The sequence below is a fragment of the Saimiri boliviensis genome, chromosome 12, assembly GCF_048565385.1.
Source record: "Saimiri boliviensis isolate mSaiBol1 chromosome 12, mSaiBol1.pri, whole genome shotgun sequence".
Classification (NCBI taxonomy): domain Eukaryota; kingdom Metazoa; phylum Chordata; class Mammalia; order Primates; family Cebidae; genus Saimiri; species Saimiri boliviensis.
In genome coordinates this window covers 100,359,638-100,377,893 of record NC_133460.1, presented here as the reverse complement: position 1 = coordinate 100,377,893, position 18,256 = coordinate 100,359,638, and the positions used below count along the sequence as shown (strand labels likewise).

At 37.4% G+C, this 18,256-nt stretch overlaps 1 protein-coding gene across 3 annotated transcripts in view; it reads right to left on the bottom strand.

The window, feature by feature from the left end:
- Nucleotides 1-949: 949 nt before the first annotated feature.
- Nucleotides 950-18,256, bottom strand: part of ATRNL1 (attractin like 1) — an 811,767-nt gene continuing 794,460 nt past the window's right edge. For all 3 annotated transcript variants that reach the window (XM_039465348.2, XM_074382946.1, XM_074382948.1), the window contains one exon: nt 950-5,302. In XM_039465348.2, coding sequence (XP_039321282.1) covers nt 5,181-5,302 — 122 coding nt within the window. In that variant the 3' untranslated portion in view covers nt 950-5,180. The remainder of the gene's footprint in view (nt 5,303-18,256) is intronic.

Below are 18,256 nucleotides of genomic sequence, written 5' to 3'. Positions count from 1 at the left end.
GAGAAAAGTCAGTTTTAAGCTAAACTCTCCAAATCTCCTTATAGCCACTGATACATCATCAAAAAGCTGAAAAGGAGAGTGTGCAAGGCTTCGATGTTCACAGAACAGCTACTGCTCTCTGTTGTGAGAGTTCATCTAACACTCCTACCTGCTTCAGATGCGCCTTCATCCAGGATCCCCCAAAAGCTTTTCTTTCTTCGCCGACGTTCCTGGGAGGTGGCTACCAGGCTGGGCATGTTTCTCAGGGTTCGGTGGTCCTCTTCTTCTGAGCCCCTTCCTGGCCTGGCCTCCTAGAGGTGCCAAGGCGAGGAGGCGGCCACCGTTCCATCCCCTGGAGCACAGGCAGAGCCAGCCTCAGGGTCAGGCCTCAGGTCAGGGGTCAGGGTCCCAGCAGAGCCTGCGTGAAGCCCTGAGCCTAAGAGGTGTCCCAGGTGTAGGCCCTTCTGTGGGGGGAGGGGGCTGGAGAGAAGAGAGATGTTTAGATCCTCTTTGGTTTTCTCCTTCTTGGTGAGACCCGACAGAGGCCTGGCAGAGCAGTGTCACTGAAAGAAGGCTGGGCCCAGATAGCCACACAGGGACCAAGCCCAGAGCTTGCCAGAGAACGTGCAGGCTTTCCCCAGAAGACTCAGCTATGCCGGAGCTACCCTAGTCTCAGATAGCTGACTTTTATTCAAAGTAAGAGCCATTTCTATAACACATGTCCTGTGGCGTAGACCCTCATTATAGCTAGAATCTTAGCTGCTAGACCTTGTGAGTGCAGTAAAGGTCAACGCAAATCTGGTGAGGAGGAAAAGAGTGGAAAATGTATTTTGAATGTCAAATTGAAACATTTTAGAATCCCCTTTTAGATGGTGAGGAGCTTTTCCAAGTTCTCAGAGTGCTTTTTCCTGTGCGACCATGAAAGGATTAACAAAACAAAGCGAAACAAAACTGCATTTGGCAGTGGGGGTTGGGAGAGCCAATGTTTTTATTTCAATAAAGTCCTGATTAACAGCACATTATAACATAAAATGTTGGCTTTCTAAAACGGGCTTGAACTTTTACACAATCTGTTTTTAACACTGGCATGCACACCTGTGTACATAGATTCTGATAGTAGCTCTGGTTCTAATTCTTAATTTCAAACAATTTGATAAAACTAAAATGTTAAATGTACACTCTAATGAAAACACTGCTGTAACACCAACCAAATGGCTTGTATTCCTTGGAAAATATTTTAAAGCATTTTGAATTAGAGCAATAACTTCGTTATTTAAAGAACTCCCTCTAATGGTCGATAAAGGCAGCACTTTGACCCAATGCAGTGTTTCCCTAATTTGCCTAATGGTAAGAAGCACTGAGAAGCTTATTAAGAGTACTGCTCTCCAGGGCTTACCCCAGTGTTTCTGAATCTAAATCTCTAGAGGTGAAAGTGGGAATCTGCCTGAACCCAAGCAATTCCTGTAATCAGGTAAGTTTCAATCTCACCCTAGTATGTATATGGCAAATGGGTTTTGAAACTTGACATTTTAAAAAAAGCGTAAGTGGGTGGAAATAGTTCATTTGATCAGTTTTCATTTTAAAATCTTTTAAAAATATAAGACACCTTTCAAATCATAGTTTTACGTTCACTGAAAAAAGATGCATCAAGTATAACCACAAAATGTAAGTACTGACCCCCGTCTTGCCTAATCTGTACATGAAAGGTGATAATTGATGCTCTTGTCTCAATGTCATCAGTCAGCAATTTTAAGAAATACTCTCCTAAAACTGTATAGATTTGGGAAGAGTTTAAGTCTTTATTGGCCCAATGCAAAGTAGTTTTTTTAAAAAATCCCTATATCCTAAAAATATAGGAACTTAAGTAATCCAGGAAGTCTTTTTGAAAAACCGAATTGACCTTTACCTGTGATGCAAAGCTGAATGAAAATTAATAGGTGGATTCATAAAACAATAGGTAGAAAAACAGTGGCTCGATGTCCCCATGGTTGCTATGCTGCATCAAGGACCCACTGTGGGAGCTTTCTGTTTGTGACCATCTAGCCTTGCAATGCCTCTGCAAGGTGGGCACCATTACAAACTCCCTTTACAGATGGAAAGCAAAACTTAAAGGTGAAACTTACCCAGCACCATACACCTGAAAGCTAGGTCCAGCACGTGTTTTCCAGTCTGTGAGCCAGTGTGTACCCTAAATGAACTTATACCATGAACTGCAGCTATACAGTCATCTCTACCTTACTACAGCTGGAAGAAAATGAGATGTTTGGAAGTCCAGCAAGAATCAATTACCTTTTTAAATAGGTCCTATTTGAAGTTTTCCTATTGAACACAACACTATAGTATATGGCATCTCTGTGTATCATTAAAATAAATTTTCATTTAATGCAATTATGAGAATCCTAATCCTCTTAAAATTTATTAGCTCAATCTGTAAGTATGTGCAAATTCTTTTCCAACAAGAATTCTCTAGGTCCAATGTCATCCCCAGATTAATTTTTAAGACTCCATTGTATTTAACGATTTTTTTCATACTTGGCAGAATAAAACATCCTAAAATCTAAAGAATACTTCAAAGTCATTGTAAGCTGAAATGTTTAGAATTCTATTAAGCTTAGTTTTCAAGAGAATCAGCCATTTAACTGCTAAATTCTGAGAAAGTATCTGCATATTTGTTTGATTTGATTTTTTTTTTAATGAAAGTATCCAAACTTAAAATGTCTGGAATGTAGGGGGGGGGCGGGAAATCAAGACACAGATTCAAAGAGATTCTCCTTGATCCTTCCTGTCTTTTCAATCCACTTCGCCAAAAGGCAAAGAATTTTATTGCCAGTAAAAAGCTTTGATAAGTTGAGAATTAATTGCATAATTAGCCACGGAGTTAGCAATGTTTGGCCCAGGAAGGTATAGTATGACTTTAACTTAACATTGCATTGTGTCTCATAGTTCTCTACAATTTGTATTTTCAAGTTTTAAGAACCTAATGGGATTTGAGGTGGATAAAACTTGATACTTCTTCCACATAACACTCTCTGCTTAGCCTCCCTAAAAATATAGCTGAAATAGATTTTACATCTAAATCTGTATGTTTTTATATTTTTATTATATATGCTTTCTCTTGCAACAATTGTTAGAGAATTAAATAAATTGGGCAATCATTGTTAAAAAATGATTATATCTTTGTAATTGCTAGTTTTATCAATTTATTTTTTCATGAGAGAAGTCAACATTTAAAGGGTCCAAAAGAAGTTAATAAAATTACTTGATTGCTTTTAGGAGACATTTACAAACTTAGCTCATTCCTTTAGTGAGAGAGAAAATATCATAGGGAAGTAGAAACAACCAGTGCCCTCCCCTCCAAAAGACCCCACAGGATATAGATAAAATTACTAGAATTACTCTAAGAATTTGTTGTATTTTTAATGCATGGAAAATAGCAAAATTATCATGCCAACATGAGGAATATATACTATAATTCGTAAATGCCTAATTATCAAAATAATGACATAGTCATGGTTAGATGCAACCTAGCAATCTTATATAAGATGCAACTACATATTGTATGATCATTCCTGTTATATATTACATTCAATCCTCATCAAATTAAGCTGACTATGTATAAATGGCATTATGAAATAAGCATTTAATATCACAATAGGGTCGTGGTCTGCTACTGTACAACCATGGCATGCAAGTAACTATGCATTAGCTGTAAACAGTGAAGTGTCATTACCAGAAATCCAAAGAATGTGAAAAGTATATACATAGTACTAAATGTCAATTGTATTTAAATGACCTTCATATTTAAACAAAGCTATATCATATACAGCAGCTTTGGCTATTTCTGTCACTGTTATACATATCTTGTAGTCACCCTGAAGTTAGGAAACTGCAGTTCCAAACTATATTTGTTAATGCTACTGAGCTTTAGTGAAGTTAAGTCAGCATTAGGACATAAATAATTCTGTGTTCCAACGTGAAGTCTGTTTAATTTTTCCTTTCTGCCATAATTCAGAATTTTGAGTCATTAAGAATATGCTGATTGTGGGCAACAATGAACATACTTTCTAAACCACAGACTTTTTCTCATGACATGGATGCGCCCATGTTAGAAAGAAGAATACTGTTGATGCTTGCTAGCCAGTGCTCTTCTCTACTTCTATTCTAGGTGGAACAGTTGGCAGGAAGGAACTCAGGTCATTTTATAACTTGAGAGATGTTGCCTCTAAAATACATTTTGTAACATTTCTAAAAGGTAGTTAAAATCTAGCAGCTAGGAGAGGAAGGGCAAAAAAAAAAAAATGATCCATTCTTATAAAAATGCAGATGGATCATTTAGGTCTGATCCAATGATTCTCAGGCAATTAAAAATTATCATACTGGAGCAAAACTTATATGCTGTAAAATAACCATTTCAGCTCTCTTCAGGTTGTGGTATTGGAGGCCATTTTTGGAAGGAGGGGAACAACTGATCGCTGGACAGGCATTTCCATGCTCTATGAGTTCTGATAATGAGTTAGGCAGTTGGCATGGATGACAGGAATGTCCTCTACACTGAGAATTCTAATAAACCTCCTGTGAAGTTGCTCGGAATGAGTTGAACTCATTCTGGTCTGCATTCCAGTTAGGTGGAAAGCTGTCACATTCTCAGACTGAGTCTGGACATGATAAGATTATGCAAAATATTTAAATACATTACCTACATCCTACTACATCAAAATCTTGCCTTCACATTTACAATGAAATAAAAGAGAATTTAAAGCCATTGCAATTTTTTCATTCCCTGTTCATATACAGGTGATTTACGTTTGCTTATGAGGCAAAAACTGTACAATTCTCATCATTCAGGCATTATAAAATGTCTTTCTTTAAAGTCTTGGGATATAAATAGTTGATTTATATGAATTGCGTATTTTTCATCTTCATTAAGAAATAATATACATCTTTTTCCAGAGTAATTTAATGTTAGTATAATAAGTCTAAGATAATGATAAAAACTGACTTTATCACCTGTGACCATCAGTACTTTTATAAAACTCATGAACATTCTTTGGCCACCTGGGTCATTGCCCATTTTGAAGGAAACCATACTCAGGCCCTGGGTGATACAGAGATTTTCCTCCATAAAATCCGAGGCCACAGGACAGCTTTAACAGAAGCCTGAAGTAAAACAGTACAGAATATACAGGAGTGTTTTCCATTTCTCAGACACAAGTTCCTTGACGTGTTGAAAGGTGTTTTCGATTCCGGACTCCAGAAGTCTTATCTTTACTATCTGAAGCTTTCTGTTGTGAAATATCTATTAGGGCACTGGCAATTGCAAGACCTGGAAGAAAAGGGAAAGGCATTTAAATGCTTGCTTAGACATTTCTGGGATGGCAACAGTGGTGGTGTAGGGCCCTGCATTTTATTCTTTTTCATTTAGTCATCACATGTTTGGCTGTTACTGGAAGTTATCAAGTAGTTTACCCTTTACCTAAAATGTTTCTTGACTTGGGCATGTGAACTTCACGAATGAAGAAGAATGAAGATCTCTGAAAGTGAACTGACTCTGACTTGTAACAATCAAATGAACCTTTGATAAATTATCACATTCAGTTGTGGATATGACCCTACACTTTCTTGTCCGTGTGTGAACACAAGTTTTCTGTGGAGGTACTAGAAATTTTCAATGTTAATATTGTCTTTTTTTTTTTTTTTAGAAATAAAACTTGTCATGTCAAGATTAAAAAAAAAATTTTTTTTTGATCTGGGAAAACTGGCTAGCCATGTGCAGAAAGGTGAAACTGGATTCCTTCCTTACATCTTATACAAAAATTAACTCTAGATGGATTAAAGATTTAAACATTAGACCTAACACCACAAAAACTTTAGAAGAAAACCTAGGCAATACCATTCAGGACATAGGCATGGGCAAGGACTTCATGACTAAAACACCAAAAGCATTGGCAACAAAAGCCAAAATAGACAAATGGGATCTAATTAAACTTAAGAGCTCTTGCACAGCAAAATAAACTATCAATAGAGTGAATGGGCAACCAACAGAATGGGAAAACATTTTTGCAGTCTACCCATCTGACAAAGGGCTAATATCCAGAATCCATGGAGAACTTATAAACAAATTTACAAGAAAAAAACCATCCCATCAAAAATTGGGCAAATGATATGAGCAGACACTTTTCAAAAGAAGGCATTTATGCAGCAACAAACATGAAAAAAAGCTCATCATCACTAGTCATTAAGGAAATGCAAATCAAAACCACATCGAGATACCACCTCACTCCAGTTAGAATGGCGATCATTAAAAAAATCAGGAGATGACAGATGCTGGAGAGGATGTGGAGAAAAAGGAACACTTATACACTTTTGTTGGAAGTGTAAATTAGTTCAACCACTGTGGGAGACAGTGTGGCGATTCCTCAAGGATCTAGAAATAGAAATACCATTTGACCCAGCAATCCCATTACTGGGTATATATCCAAAGGATTATAAACTATCCTATTATAAAAACATATGCACTGTTCAAATAGTAAAGACTTGGAACAAATCCAAATGCCCTTCAACGACAGACTGGATAAAGAAAATGTGGCACATACACAGCATGGAATACTATGCACCATTAAAAATGATGAGTTCATGTTCTTTACAGGGACATGGATGAAACTGGAAACCATCATTCTCAGCAAACTGATACAAGGACAGAAAACCAAACACCGCATGTTTTCACTCAAAAGCGGGTGTTGAACAATGAGAACATAGATACAGGAAGGGGAACATCACACACTGGGGCCTTGGAGTGGGTTGTTAGGGGAGGAATAGCAAGAGGTGGGAGGATTAGGGAGGGATAGCATTAGGAGAAATACCTAATGTAGATGATGCGGCGATGGATGCATCAAACCACCACCATGATACATGTATATCTATGTAACAAACCAGCACGATCTGCACATGTATCCCAGAACTTAAAGTATAATTAAAAAATTATAAAGTATAATTAAATTATAATTAAAATCATAAATTAAATTATAAATTAAGTTAAAATTATAAATTAAATTATAATTAAAGTATAATTTTAAAAATTTCTCTAAAAAATGAAAAAAAAATGTTGAGCAGTTTTAGGTTTACAAAAAAATTGAACCAATATGGAGATAAAATTACCAACTTAAGTCCATAATTTACATTAGGGTTTACTCTCTCTGTTACGTAGTCCTTTTGGCTTTGACAAATGCACAATGAAAGGCATCCACCATTAAAATATCATGCAAAATAGTTTCTCTGCCCTAAAATATCCCGCACTTCACCAATTTCTCCCTCTCTTTCCCCAAGCCTCTGGCAACCACTGATCTTTCTTTACTGTCTCTGTAGTTTTGCCTTTTTCAGAATGTTGTATGACTGGAATCACACAGTATCATAGTCTTTCAGACTGTCTCCTTTCCCTTACAAATATGTATTTAAGATACTTCCATTTCCTTTTTTTGGCTTGATAATTCATTTCTTTTTATTGTTGAATTATCTTCCATTGTACAGATCTGCCATGGTTTGTTTATGAATTCCCTGTTGAAGGACATCTTGATTGTCCTTGCTTCCAATTTTTGGTAATTGTGAATAAAGCCGTTAAAAACATCTGTGTGCAGGTTTTTATGTGAACATAACGTTTCAATTCATAAGTACCTAGGAGCCTGATTGCTGGATAATATGGTAAGCTTATGTTTTAGTTTAGTAAAAAATTGCCAAATGGTGTTTCACAGTGGCTATGCCATTTTGAATTTCCACCAGCAACGAATGAGAGTTCTTGCTGCTTCACAACCTCACTGGCGTTTGTTGTTGTCGGTGTTTTAGGTGTTAGCCATTCTAATAGGTGTGTAGCAGTATCTTACAGTTGTTTAAATCTACAAGTCTCTAATGACATACGATGCTGAGCACCTCTTGTATATTTCTTTCCCAAATATATATCTCCTTTAGTCAGGTATCTGTTCAGATCTTTTGCCTGTTTTTAATTGGGTTGTTTGTTTTCTTACTGTTGAGTTTTAAGAGTTCTTTGAAGATTTTGGATATCAGTTCTGTATCAGATGTGTGTTTTGCAAATATCTTCTCCAAGTCTACGGCTTGTCTTTTCATTCTCTCAAACCATTTTAAAAATTACAAAAGCACACCATGGATAGAGTGGTGCTATGCACAAATGGACAGGGAAGAAAGACAACTTGATATTTAGCTGACAAATGTCTTTAGTATTAGAAAAGGGCCTTGAGTATCATTGACAGAACATGACCACAAATGTGGAGCTGCAGCATCATAGGTAATTTAAAAAATATTGTTTTATTATGTTGATTTGCTTTGTTACACTGTTTGTACATTGATGGATAGGAACACTTGGTAAGATGCTCAGGGATATCGATGATTTCATTAAATTCATACAAGCAATGGCTCAACCAGATAATCTGGCTTATCATAGCTACGTATGAATCATGTTGTTATCTGCTGAGTCCCATATAATTCTTGAGTAAAACCAAACGCATCAAATCACCATACTAAACCGTGAGGCGAGACTGTTTAAGAAAAGGCCACGAAAGGACCTTTGGATCATCTGCCTTTCTCCAAGGTCTTGAAGACTTGAGCTTGAATTAAGCTGACCTCTTCTCCATGTGTTACTCTCAGAGGAAGATCATTTTCAGATCTTATCCTAGGTAGAATATCATTGAATTATTTTATTCCTGTGGGTCTGTTAATTCTAGGTAAGTTTCAAATATTTCCTGGCAGGAATGGAACTCAGAGATTTATGGAGAGAAAGAAATGCCAATAAAGGGACATGGGCACTGTAGGATGAAAGCAAACTAGCCTAGTGCAGTGTTGTGGGAGTCAAGGGAGGACCGGGCCCAAGGAGTCTGTAAAAAGTGGCAAATGGGCCAGCAGGGTGAGGCCTGTGGCAAAGGCCATTAGACTTCCTCAGAGAAGATTCTAGTGATCTTTGAGTCATTTCTGTATCTAACTGAGGATGGAAGCCTGAAAGTTAAGTAAGGAATGGAGTGACAGGAAGTGTGGCCAGCAGACATCAGTTCCATGTTTAAGATGTTTAGAAATGGGAAGAAGTAAGTGAGCTTATCTCCGCAAGGGAAGTAGCAGGGTCAGACGGAATATATGTAGATGCATGGGATTGTATAAGTGCATTATTTAAAGGAAAAGGGAGCCTTGGGTACATTTGAAACCATAAGAGAAGATGTTGGTGGAGAAGGAGAAATTTATGGTGTTTGCAAGGAAAGAAGTTACAAAATTATAATAATTGCTGGCTAAGCTGATATTTTTACAGATTTACCTTTGAAGGGTTGCTCTTAAGTAATTTGATCTTTCAGGATGTTAAATATTTAATTATTTTCTTGACCTTTGAAGAGCATACACAAACTTCTGAAGAGTCCAACATAGACGTTTTAAACACTTATTCTGCAACAGTAAATAATTATTGTATTATTTCTTTAATTAATGGAGCTGAAGGACCTTACTATTATTTTTAAAATCACAGATTGTGGTTGTGCTAAGTTCAGGCTGACCTTAAGTTTCCACTGATACTCTGGCATACTTCTGTCATTATTTACGACTTCCTATTTTATTCCTGGCACCATCTAATCCAGAGACAGTCAAATATGACAAATAATATATGTGTCCTTTAATGTGGACAGAGACCACTTACACTAATTTCAATGATCACAACATCCAAATATGAAATCATGTTATTCATTAAACTACCGCATGATGTAGTCCAAAGAAGCTCTGAAAAAAATAATACTTTCCATTTACATGTGAATGCAAATGTTTCCGTTACAGAAGATATAGCATCAGGAGCGGAGTAAACAGTTTGAGTTGCCAAAACAGGAAATTGTATGCTAATTCAAAACTGCCACTGTTATCATTGTATTTCATGAAGCCCAGAACCTAATTGAAGCAATGTCTCTCACAACATGTCCTGGGTTTACTAATGATTCTGAAACTTGGAAACACATTCAGTTGAAAAACGTAAATCATATTTTCAGTTCTTAATTTATAAATAAAATTGCAAATCATGCTTATTTTTAATTTGACAGCGTTTTGTCATTGCTTATGAAAATGTAACCATCAACTGCATTTTCAGATCTGCATAAATGGTAATGTGTATGTAGAAAGGCTTGCACCTCTCTAGGCAGAGATAGTCAAGTGTTCACCACGGTGTACTCACAGAGAACACTCAAAGCCACTTGCCCCAAGTCTTATCTGCCCATTTGATGGGCTAAATGACGTTTCATTCAGATTTAAGCTTAGGTCCTTTAATGGACCCCCGAGCTTGTGGCCCACCATGAGTTATTCTTCTTTATAAATCTTATAATTTAATAATGAACAGGACAATAATCATAGTAACTGCATTTATATCTGTGTGTCTTAAATGTCAAGTTAGTACTACTTTTGCATTTCTTCCGGTTTAATGTAAGATGAACCTTAAAAAAAAAAGGAAGTTGCTACATTCTCTTTCAACCTACAAGAGGACCTAGAAACAAGAATGAAAAAAAGAGACAAAACCCCTATCTTCTTGAATTTGATAGTGTGTATGGAAGACTCACTAAAAGAGAGAGAGAGAGAGAGAGAGAGAGAGAGAGAAGATAGACAGATAGATAGACAGTAATCTCATTATCATTGCTCTTCAGCACACTTCGTTATTGTAGGGGATCCTATTTTCTTAATTGATGAAAAGAAAAGTCAAGTCAACAGCTTTTTTAAAAAAGACACTATTACCCCCCCCCCAATCTCCTAAATGAAGGAGTTATATTCTAGTAAGATACTGAATTTATAGATAATGGCCAGACCCCATGTATAAATAGAATTCTGATCCACAACTTGTGGCAACCTGCTTAGGAAACCAAGCTATAATCTACAATAACCAGCCCTGGAAAACAGTCTGCTATGTCAGACTTGTAGGAAGTCATACTGCTACCTCTAGTAGTAATCCATGAAAGTAACCATAATCCCTGTCATGACTGGCCCCAAATGGCAAGGACTTGATTAATAAATAACAGCTTCCCTAATTTGTATCCTCACTTCCAGCCAGAGGAAACCAAATATGTACCTCTAACCACATAGGGTACCCAACTTCTAGTTAGCCTATCTACAGCACCCACAAGCCAACAGCTTCTAATCAGGGCATACCTGAAGTTTCCCTTTTTTTACTATAAAGCTTTCCTACTCCTCTGCCTGTCTTTGAGTCACCACCAAAATATAAATGAAAGTGGCTGACTCCCTTGCTATAGTAAGCTCAGAATAAATAGCTTTTGCTTATTTTCATTTGTTTGGTCTTGGTTTATTTTCACACTGGCAATGAAGACATAAGGATGTCTTGAGATCTTCTCTGGGTTCTAAAAAAGATATGTATCAAAAAAAGAAAAGCAACCTAGAAATAGGTTCTTTGTGATGCCATTTTTGGCACACACTTTCTCCTGACTTTCCTGAGACTGTTTCCCAGTGGGAAGTCTTCTGGGGATGATCCCAAATTCCTTGTGCCATAGGAAGAAGTGCTTCCTCCTAGTTGGATGCTGGGCCGAGGCCCATGCTGCATGGCGCTAGAGTTCCATTAAAATCAGGTCACTCCAGAAGATCATTTTTCAAAACGTCACACAAATCATCTGATGAAATTCACTTATTGTGGTCTCTAGGCCTAGCATAGTTCCTTGTTATCAAAGCAATACAATTAACTGGGGGAACAATTCATTATTTTAGACTGACGGTCTAAAGGAATTCCATTTACCATGCAAAGATGAGGCACAGAGGCTGCAGGCTAGCAGGATTTACATACAAATACATCAGTAGATTCAATAAAAAGGCTGGGGTTTAAATAGTTTTTATAAGCTTTACCTTTTTGTACTTGTAGTTTTTAAACATCAGACATTCTGACATTTAGATGATTTAAATAGGAAGTATAAACCACATAGAAAGGAAGGTACCATCCTCTGTTTCCTGTTCCATTTTCCATAGTCTCTTGGTGTTTCAAACTGGTGCTTCCTAACAGAGAGCAGCCCCAGTGGCTGCTCTGGTTCACCCAGGGCAGTGCAGGATCAAAAGAAGCAGGATCCTTGGGGACCATAGGAATTTCCCTCAGAAAATGCGCATGACTCAGTGGTCATTGGGTTGGATGCCAAGAGTTACCGCAGCTATTTTTAAAGCTTATTTTTAACTGACAAATAATTGTGGATATTTATGTGATAAAATGTGGTGTTTTGACCAATATATACGTTGTGGAAAGATTCAATCAAGCTAATTAACATATCCATCACCTCTCTAAGCTACCAACTTTTTTTGTGGTGAGAATGTTAAAAAATTATTCTTTCAGTAATTTTGAAACATATAATACATTATTATTAGCTGTGATCACCATGTAATGCAATAGATCATTAAAACTTATTCCTGGCCAGGTGCAGTGGCTCACGCCTGTAATCCCAGCACTATGAGAGGCCAAGGCAGATCACTAGGTCAAGAGATCAAGACCATCCTGGTCAACATGGTAAAACCCAGTCTCTACCAAAAAATACAAAAATTAGCTGGGCGTGGTGGTCTGTGCCTATAGTCCCAGCTACTTGGGAAGCTGAGGCAGGAGAATAGCTTGAATCTGGGAGACGTAGGTTGCAGTGAGCCAGGATCATGCCACTGCACTCCAGCCTGGCAACAGAGTGAGACTCCATCACACACACACACACAAACAACAACAAAAAACTTATTTCTCCAATCTAACTGAAACTTTGTACCCTTAGATCAACACCTTCCCTTTCCCCATCCCTCCTCTTCCCCCACCTTCTGGTAATCAGCTTCCTACTCTCGATTTCTGAGATCACCTATTTTAGAGTCTACATATGAGTGAAGTCATACAGCATTTGTCTTTCTGTGCCTAGCTTATTTCACTTAACATAATACACTCCAGTTCCATTCACTGTGCTGTAAATGACTGAATTTCCTTCTTTTAAGGCTGTATAGTATTCCATTGTTTAAGCAGACCACATTCTCTTTATTTATTTTTCCCTTTATCCATTGATGGACACACAGCACTTCTGTATCTTGACTGTGGTGAATAATGCTGGAATGCATGTGGGAGTACACAGCTATTTTGTAAATAAGTAGAACATACACCAAAATCAGACCTTCACCTGCAACCTTAGAATAAAATAATATATGTCTCCTGAAATTTAAGAATTGTATTTCTTTTTAAACATGTGAAAACATGACCTGAAGAGACAGCAATGTAAATAACAGCTAAATAATAAAATGGTAAACATGTCTTTTTAAACTACTAAATTTGCATTGAAAACCACCAAGGAGAAACATCAGGAATTTAGCTATTGTTAGCAAAACTCTAGTTTTCCCTAATAGAAGTGAAATGGTAATAGTAGACTTCAGCAGTAACAATCTAATCATAAAATTACTGATGTGTGTTTTTCACAATTATGCAGAACAATTAATAAGTACAGTAATAAAATACTGCACATCAAATGAAATTGCCTTGGAAAGAACATTCCCGCTTTATATACAAACATAGCACTTCCATTTTACATTTGCAAAAAAGCCTCAGAAAAGTCATTCATTTTGAAATGCTCTCCCCCGAAGTCTGTGTAAAAGCAGGCACCACTATATATTTTAATTTTCCAGGAAAACAGCTTCATTAGGCGTGAAAGGTTAATTGTAGGTTTAAGTGGAGTTCAGGGAACGGTGCCGGGTCTGTAGTGAATTGCACAGTCTGCTTCAGGAAGACTGAATGAGTGCTATAAGCTGTTTGCCCTGCCGAAATGTTTTACTACCTCATTTACTATCTGTCTTCTTTTACTGCTTGTATTTGTAGTTCTTCTAAACCTTTAATGGCTACAGTTTTATTTCACTGTAATCAGATTTAAATGGAAATACCATGCTGGGATGTTTAAATGTTTTTCCTCTGATTGTATATAGCTACATACTACTGATCAGAGTCTTGGCTATCCTTCACATGATTAAGAAAGTGACTTTGGGAAACTTTGATGTTGCATAGACTCTAACTAGGGTGCAGACTTAATTTAACATTCATTGTGGCCACCCTAGCCAATATGCAACTACGTCTGGATGCATAATTAGAAAATATGCATTTCCATTTTAATTTATCTGTTGGAAGGCCAGCACAAGTGAAGTCATTATTAGGCAAAACTCCAGAGGTTACACTGTTGAACAAAAATGGAAAAACTTCAAGTGCCGAAGACACTGGAATGACAAATGCACCAGTCATACTTGTCTGATTGTTTGAAGAGATATTTCCCCTCTCCTAATAAATCCAGTGACAACACAGATGCCAATGTTTAAATACACGTGATAATGGTATCCTGGTTATAAAATTTTGCTTGGCCTTTAACACATCATAATATTTTACAATTTCATTTAAAGACACACTGTTCAAATTACAGAAAATATAATCCTACTCTGGCACCGCAGACACCCTATCTAACACTTTCTATAACATTGCTAAGCACTCCTTCACTTTGGTACAAATTGTTCTCTCATTGGTTAGAATGTGCTGAATAAATCATGACCATGACTGTCTCAAATAATTGTTTTTAATGCAAGACCTCATGGTTCTTAGCCACTGATCTCATCAGTTCTATTTTTAATTACATAATAGAAAACTTCACTTGGTTTACTTAAAATATTTTGCCATTGATTTTGGAGACACAAACACTTACCAGAATAGGACTTGCAGCTGTCTTCAGATTGTTAAGTAAATTTGGAACTCAAATGGAAATTCCTTCTTTCTAAGCCAACTGGAGAAATATTTCCTAGTATTTTCTAATTTCAATTAAAAAATCCCCAACAATTCAGATATATGACAATCCTTACTATAAGCCCTAGTTGTTCTTAATTTAAGTGCTTACTGCTCATTGAAGAAATGGAACTATGGTGATATTGTAATAATGGCTATATTTTATTTCTCATTTCGTAGAGACATTGTATTTTAATGTTTCTAGTGGAAAAATGTCACTGGGTGCCTTAAATGAGATTAGGTATGTTAAAGTATTTTATAAACTATAATACATTATATAAATTTAGTTAATAATTTCAATAGTAAAATAATCCTGTTACTACCAATAAGAAATCACAGTCAAACTATAAATGCCCAGAAAACTCCAAAGCCTTGAGGATTCAAAAATCATTTGAAGAGCAAATAACTTCATTCAACAATTGTTTCTTGAGTGCCTACTAAATGCCAGGCACTGCTTTAGTTCCCAAGGATTTAGCAGTGACCAAAACAGATGATATATGAGAGGTGGAGTTTACATTATAGTGGATCTAGCATATTCTTTTGACCAAATCATCATGAGGATTAAATGCAAAGGGTTTTAAAAAATGCCTGATATATGAGTTCAAAAATGTCAATCATCATCATCATAGTCCTCCTCCTTAATATTAGGTGAGAAGCTTGAAGTCAAATAGGAAATAGTAGACAAAACACTCAGCACTCAAAGATTTTGCCTCTATCTTTAAAAGCATTCATTCATGCAAAAATCAGTATGTCTACCACGGGTTGAAATGCCATGTAGGAGAAAAATTATTAGAAAGACAGACTCAAAGACTCACAGACAATGTCAATTTAGAGCAACATAATCAATGAGGTGATTCTGTGTGCAGTCCTCAAGGCAGAATTTACGTGATACCTGAGACAATGAAATTGAGAATTTGCTCATAAAGAAATACATGACTTACATGTGTTGTCTACTCATTAGAAAATGCAAAAATAACTGACAGTGATAACGGCAAAATAGAGGAATGACAACATTCAACAGAGAAAGCACTGTTTATATTAATATTGCCCATATTATTGGAAATACTACTAATAATTCACTTTTATCCTTTTTCAGTGTTACAAAATACTTTTACATTCATTATCTAGGTTGTTTCTCAAAACTATTCTGTTAAAGTGGGGCAGGAAGCTATTTTTGTCCTGATGTCACAGATGGCCAAAATGAGGCACAGAGTGGTTAAATGACTAGTTCATGCCCACACAGCTGGTAACAGTGGTGGCACCTGAACCCTTGAACTCTGAACTCCATTTCCCTTGACTTGCACTCTACTCATTTGCAGCCACAAGAAGGAAGCCACTACTTTGGTGCAAATGTCTATCACATGATTGCGAACCAAAAGAAAAAGAAAAACAAAATTTAGTAGAGATGTGAAATCAGCTATGATCAAAAGCATTAACTAATGCTGATAGTAATAAAAACAATAATGGTAATAATACAAAAAAAAATGATTGATTCTGTTAATATCAATTGAATGCTTGCAATCAGCCAGGCGTTACCCTCAGCACTATATATGCACCATTTTATCAGGATATGCAGCTAGGAGTGGATAACAATACAGGTTAAATTGAGAAACGTGTACTGAGGGCATATTGCAGGCAGTGTTGTTGTAGTTGGCTGTTCTCAAAGGGTATCAAACTAGGACAAAGATGCAAGAGCTCCTAGATTTGCTAATAATTGTGCAGAGACCAACTCTATGAAGTAGGCAGGAGCCATAAGGAAAAGAAAGATAGAGATGTGATCTCTAAGGGGAATGCAGAGGTTGAAGATTCCCAAGAGAGATGATCTCTGAACTGAGATTTGAATGAGCAAGAGGAAGCAGTACACTGGCAGGAGGGGTGTGGTGTGTTCCGGATACTGAAAACTACAAAATCAGCAGCATGGAGAGAAGGAATATTTGAGACACTTCAGGGCATATGTTTTAAATGGAACAATGGGAGAATGGTAAGAGAGAAGACAGGGAGGTCGGCAGCAAAGGGTCCATAAGGTGGCCTTAGGTGTTAAATTAGGACTTTGATTTTTAATCTTTAAGGCAGAAAGAGCAATGGAAGGATTTTAAGGAGTAGAGAGGCATGATCAGATTTGTATTTCAAAGAGACACGTCTAATGTAGCATGGATGACAGACTGGAGTAGGGGGTGAGGCTACTATTATTGAAACCAGATAAGAATGTGGCAGTAAGGAGAGATAAAGGGGATGGACAGGATAGACATTTAGGAGACAGTACTATGGGAGATGAAAACAAGGCAGTCTTGAGTACCTGGGTGCATGCAATTGGTATTCACAAGCATACAATGGAACAGGAATGCCTGGGGTGTAGGGGAAAGCAGTGGATCATTTGTTTGGCCCCAGACATACTAAATTTGGTGACTTGCAGGTCATTATAGTGGACCTGTCTACTTGGATATGCAGGTATGAAGCTGAGGAATAAAGTGTATGCCAGAGATGCAGAATTGGGAGTAATTAGCATGGATGGAATCTGAAGATTTTGTAATTAGATAGGTGGGGAATGCTAGTTGTTATAGTAGTTAAAGCCTGAAATCTCAAGGGTTTAACAAAACCAAAGTTTGTTTCTCACGATGTAAAGTGTTCCTGATTGCTGTCAGGCTGTCTGATAGGGGTTGGAGAGGAAAGCAACTTATCTCTGGTCTATGGCATTATTTAGAGCTTCAGACTGATGACACTTCTGTCATCTTCAACCCAAGGCATCCACCATTGCCTTGAGCATTGGCATTTAGACGGCAGGCAGATGAGCAGGTGGAAAATATAGCCGCATGCTAAAACACTGTTCCTCTGCCATTAGCAAGTACTGCTGCCTGGCAACACCTCTCCACCACTCAGTTGGGGTGGGGTATGTGTGCAAATCTTGGGTGGAAAACTAGCACTCTCCCATTAGAGTGGATGAAGCCTCCTTGGTAGAAAGAACAGAGTAAGAAAGGGAGAAGGCCCAGAAGAGGGCTGATGGTGGGGAACACAGGAAAACAGAGAGGAAGGACAAACTAGGACTGAGATTGTCCACAGGTTCCATAACACTGATCAGTAACTAGTTATAATCTGTGGATCCTGTTTCTGTTTGCAGCAAATAGTCCCAAAATTCCATGACAACTGTAAGCCAGCTGAGCTTGTGGCTTCCAAGCTGTTCTTAACTTGAATTTCAGCAGGTCTCTTGAGAAATTTCTCTTGGAAAGCAGTTGGACTAGGTGGCTGCTAAGGTCACTTCTGGTTCTGTGAATTCATGACTGCAGCTGCCTCTCTTCATCAGACCATGGGCAAGGACCTGCTGGCTTCCCCTCCATGTGTGCTTGTGGGTGGCAGCAGAGTGGGCTGCCACAGCATCACTGTGAAGTCAGGGGACTGGAGGGGCTCAGGACTCCCTTAGTAGAAATGCACATTTGAGTTCATTAGTGAATGACTTGAGGACTGGACAGATGTCTACAAAAGTGAGAACTGCACTGGTAATAT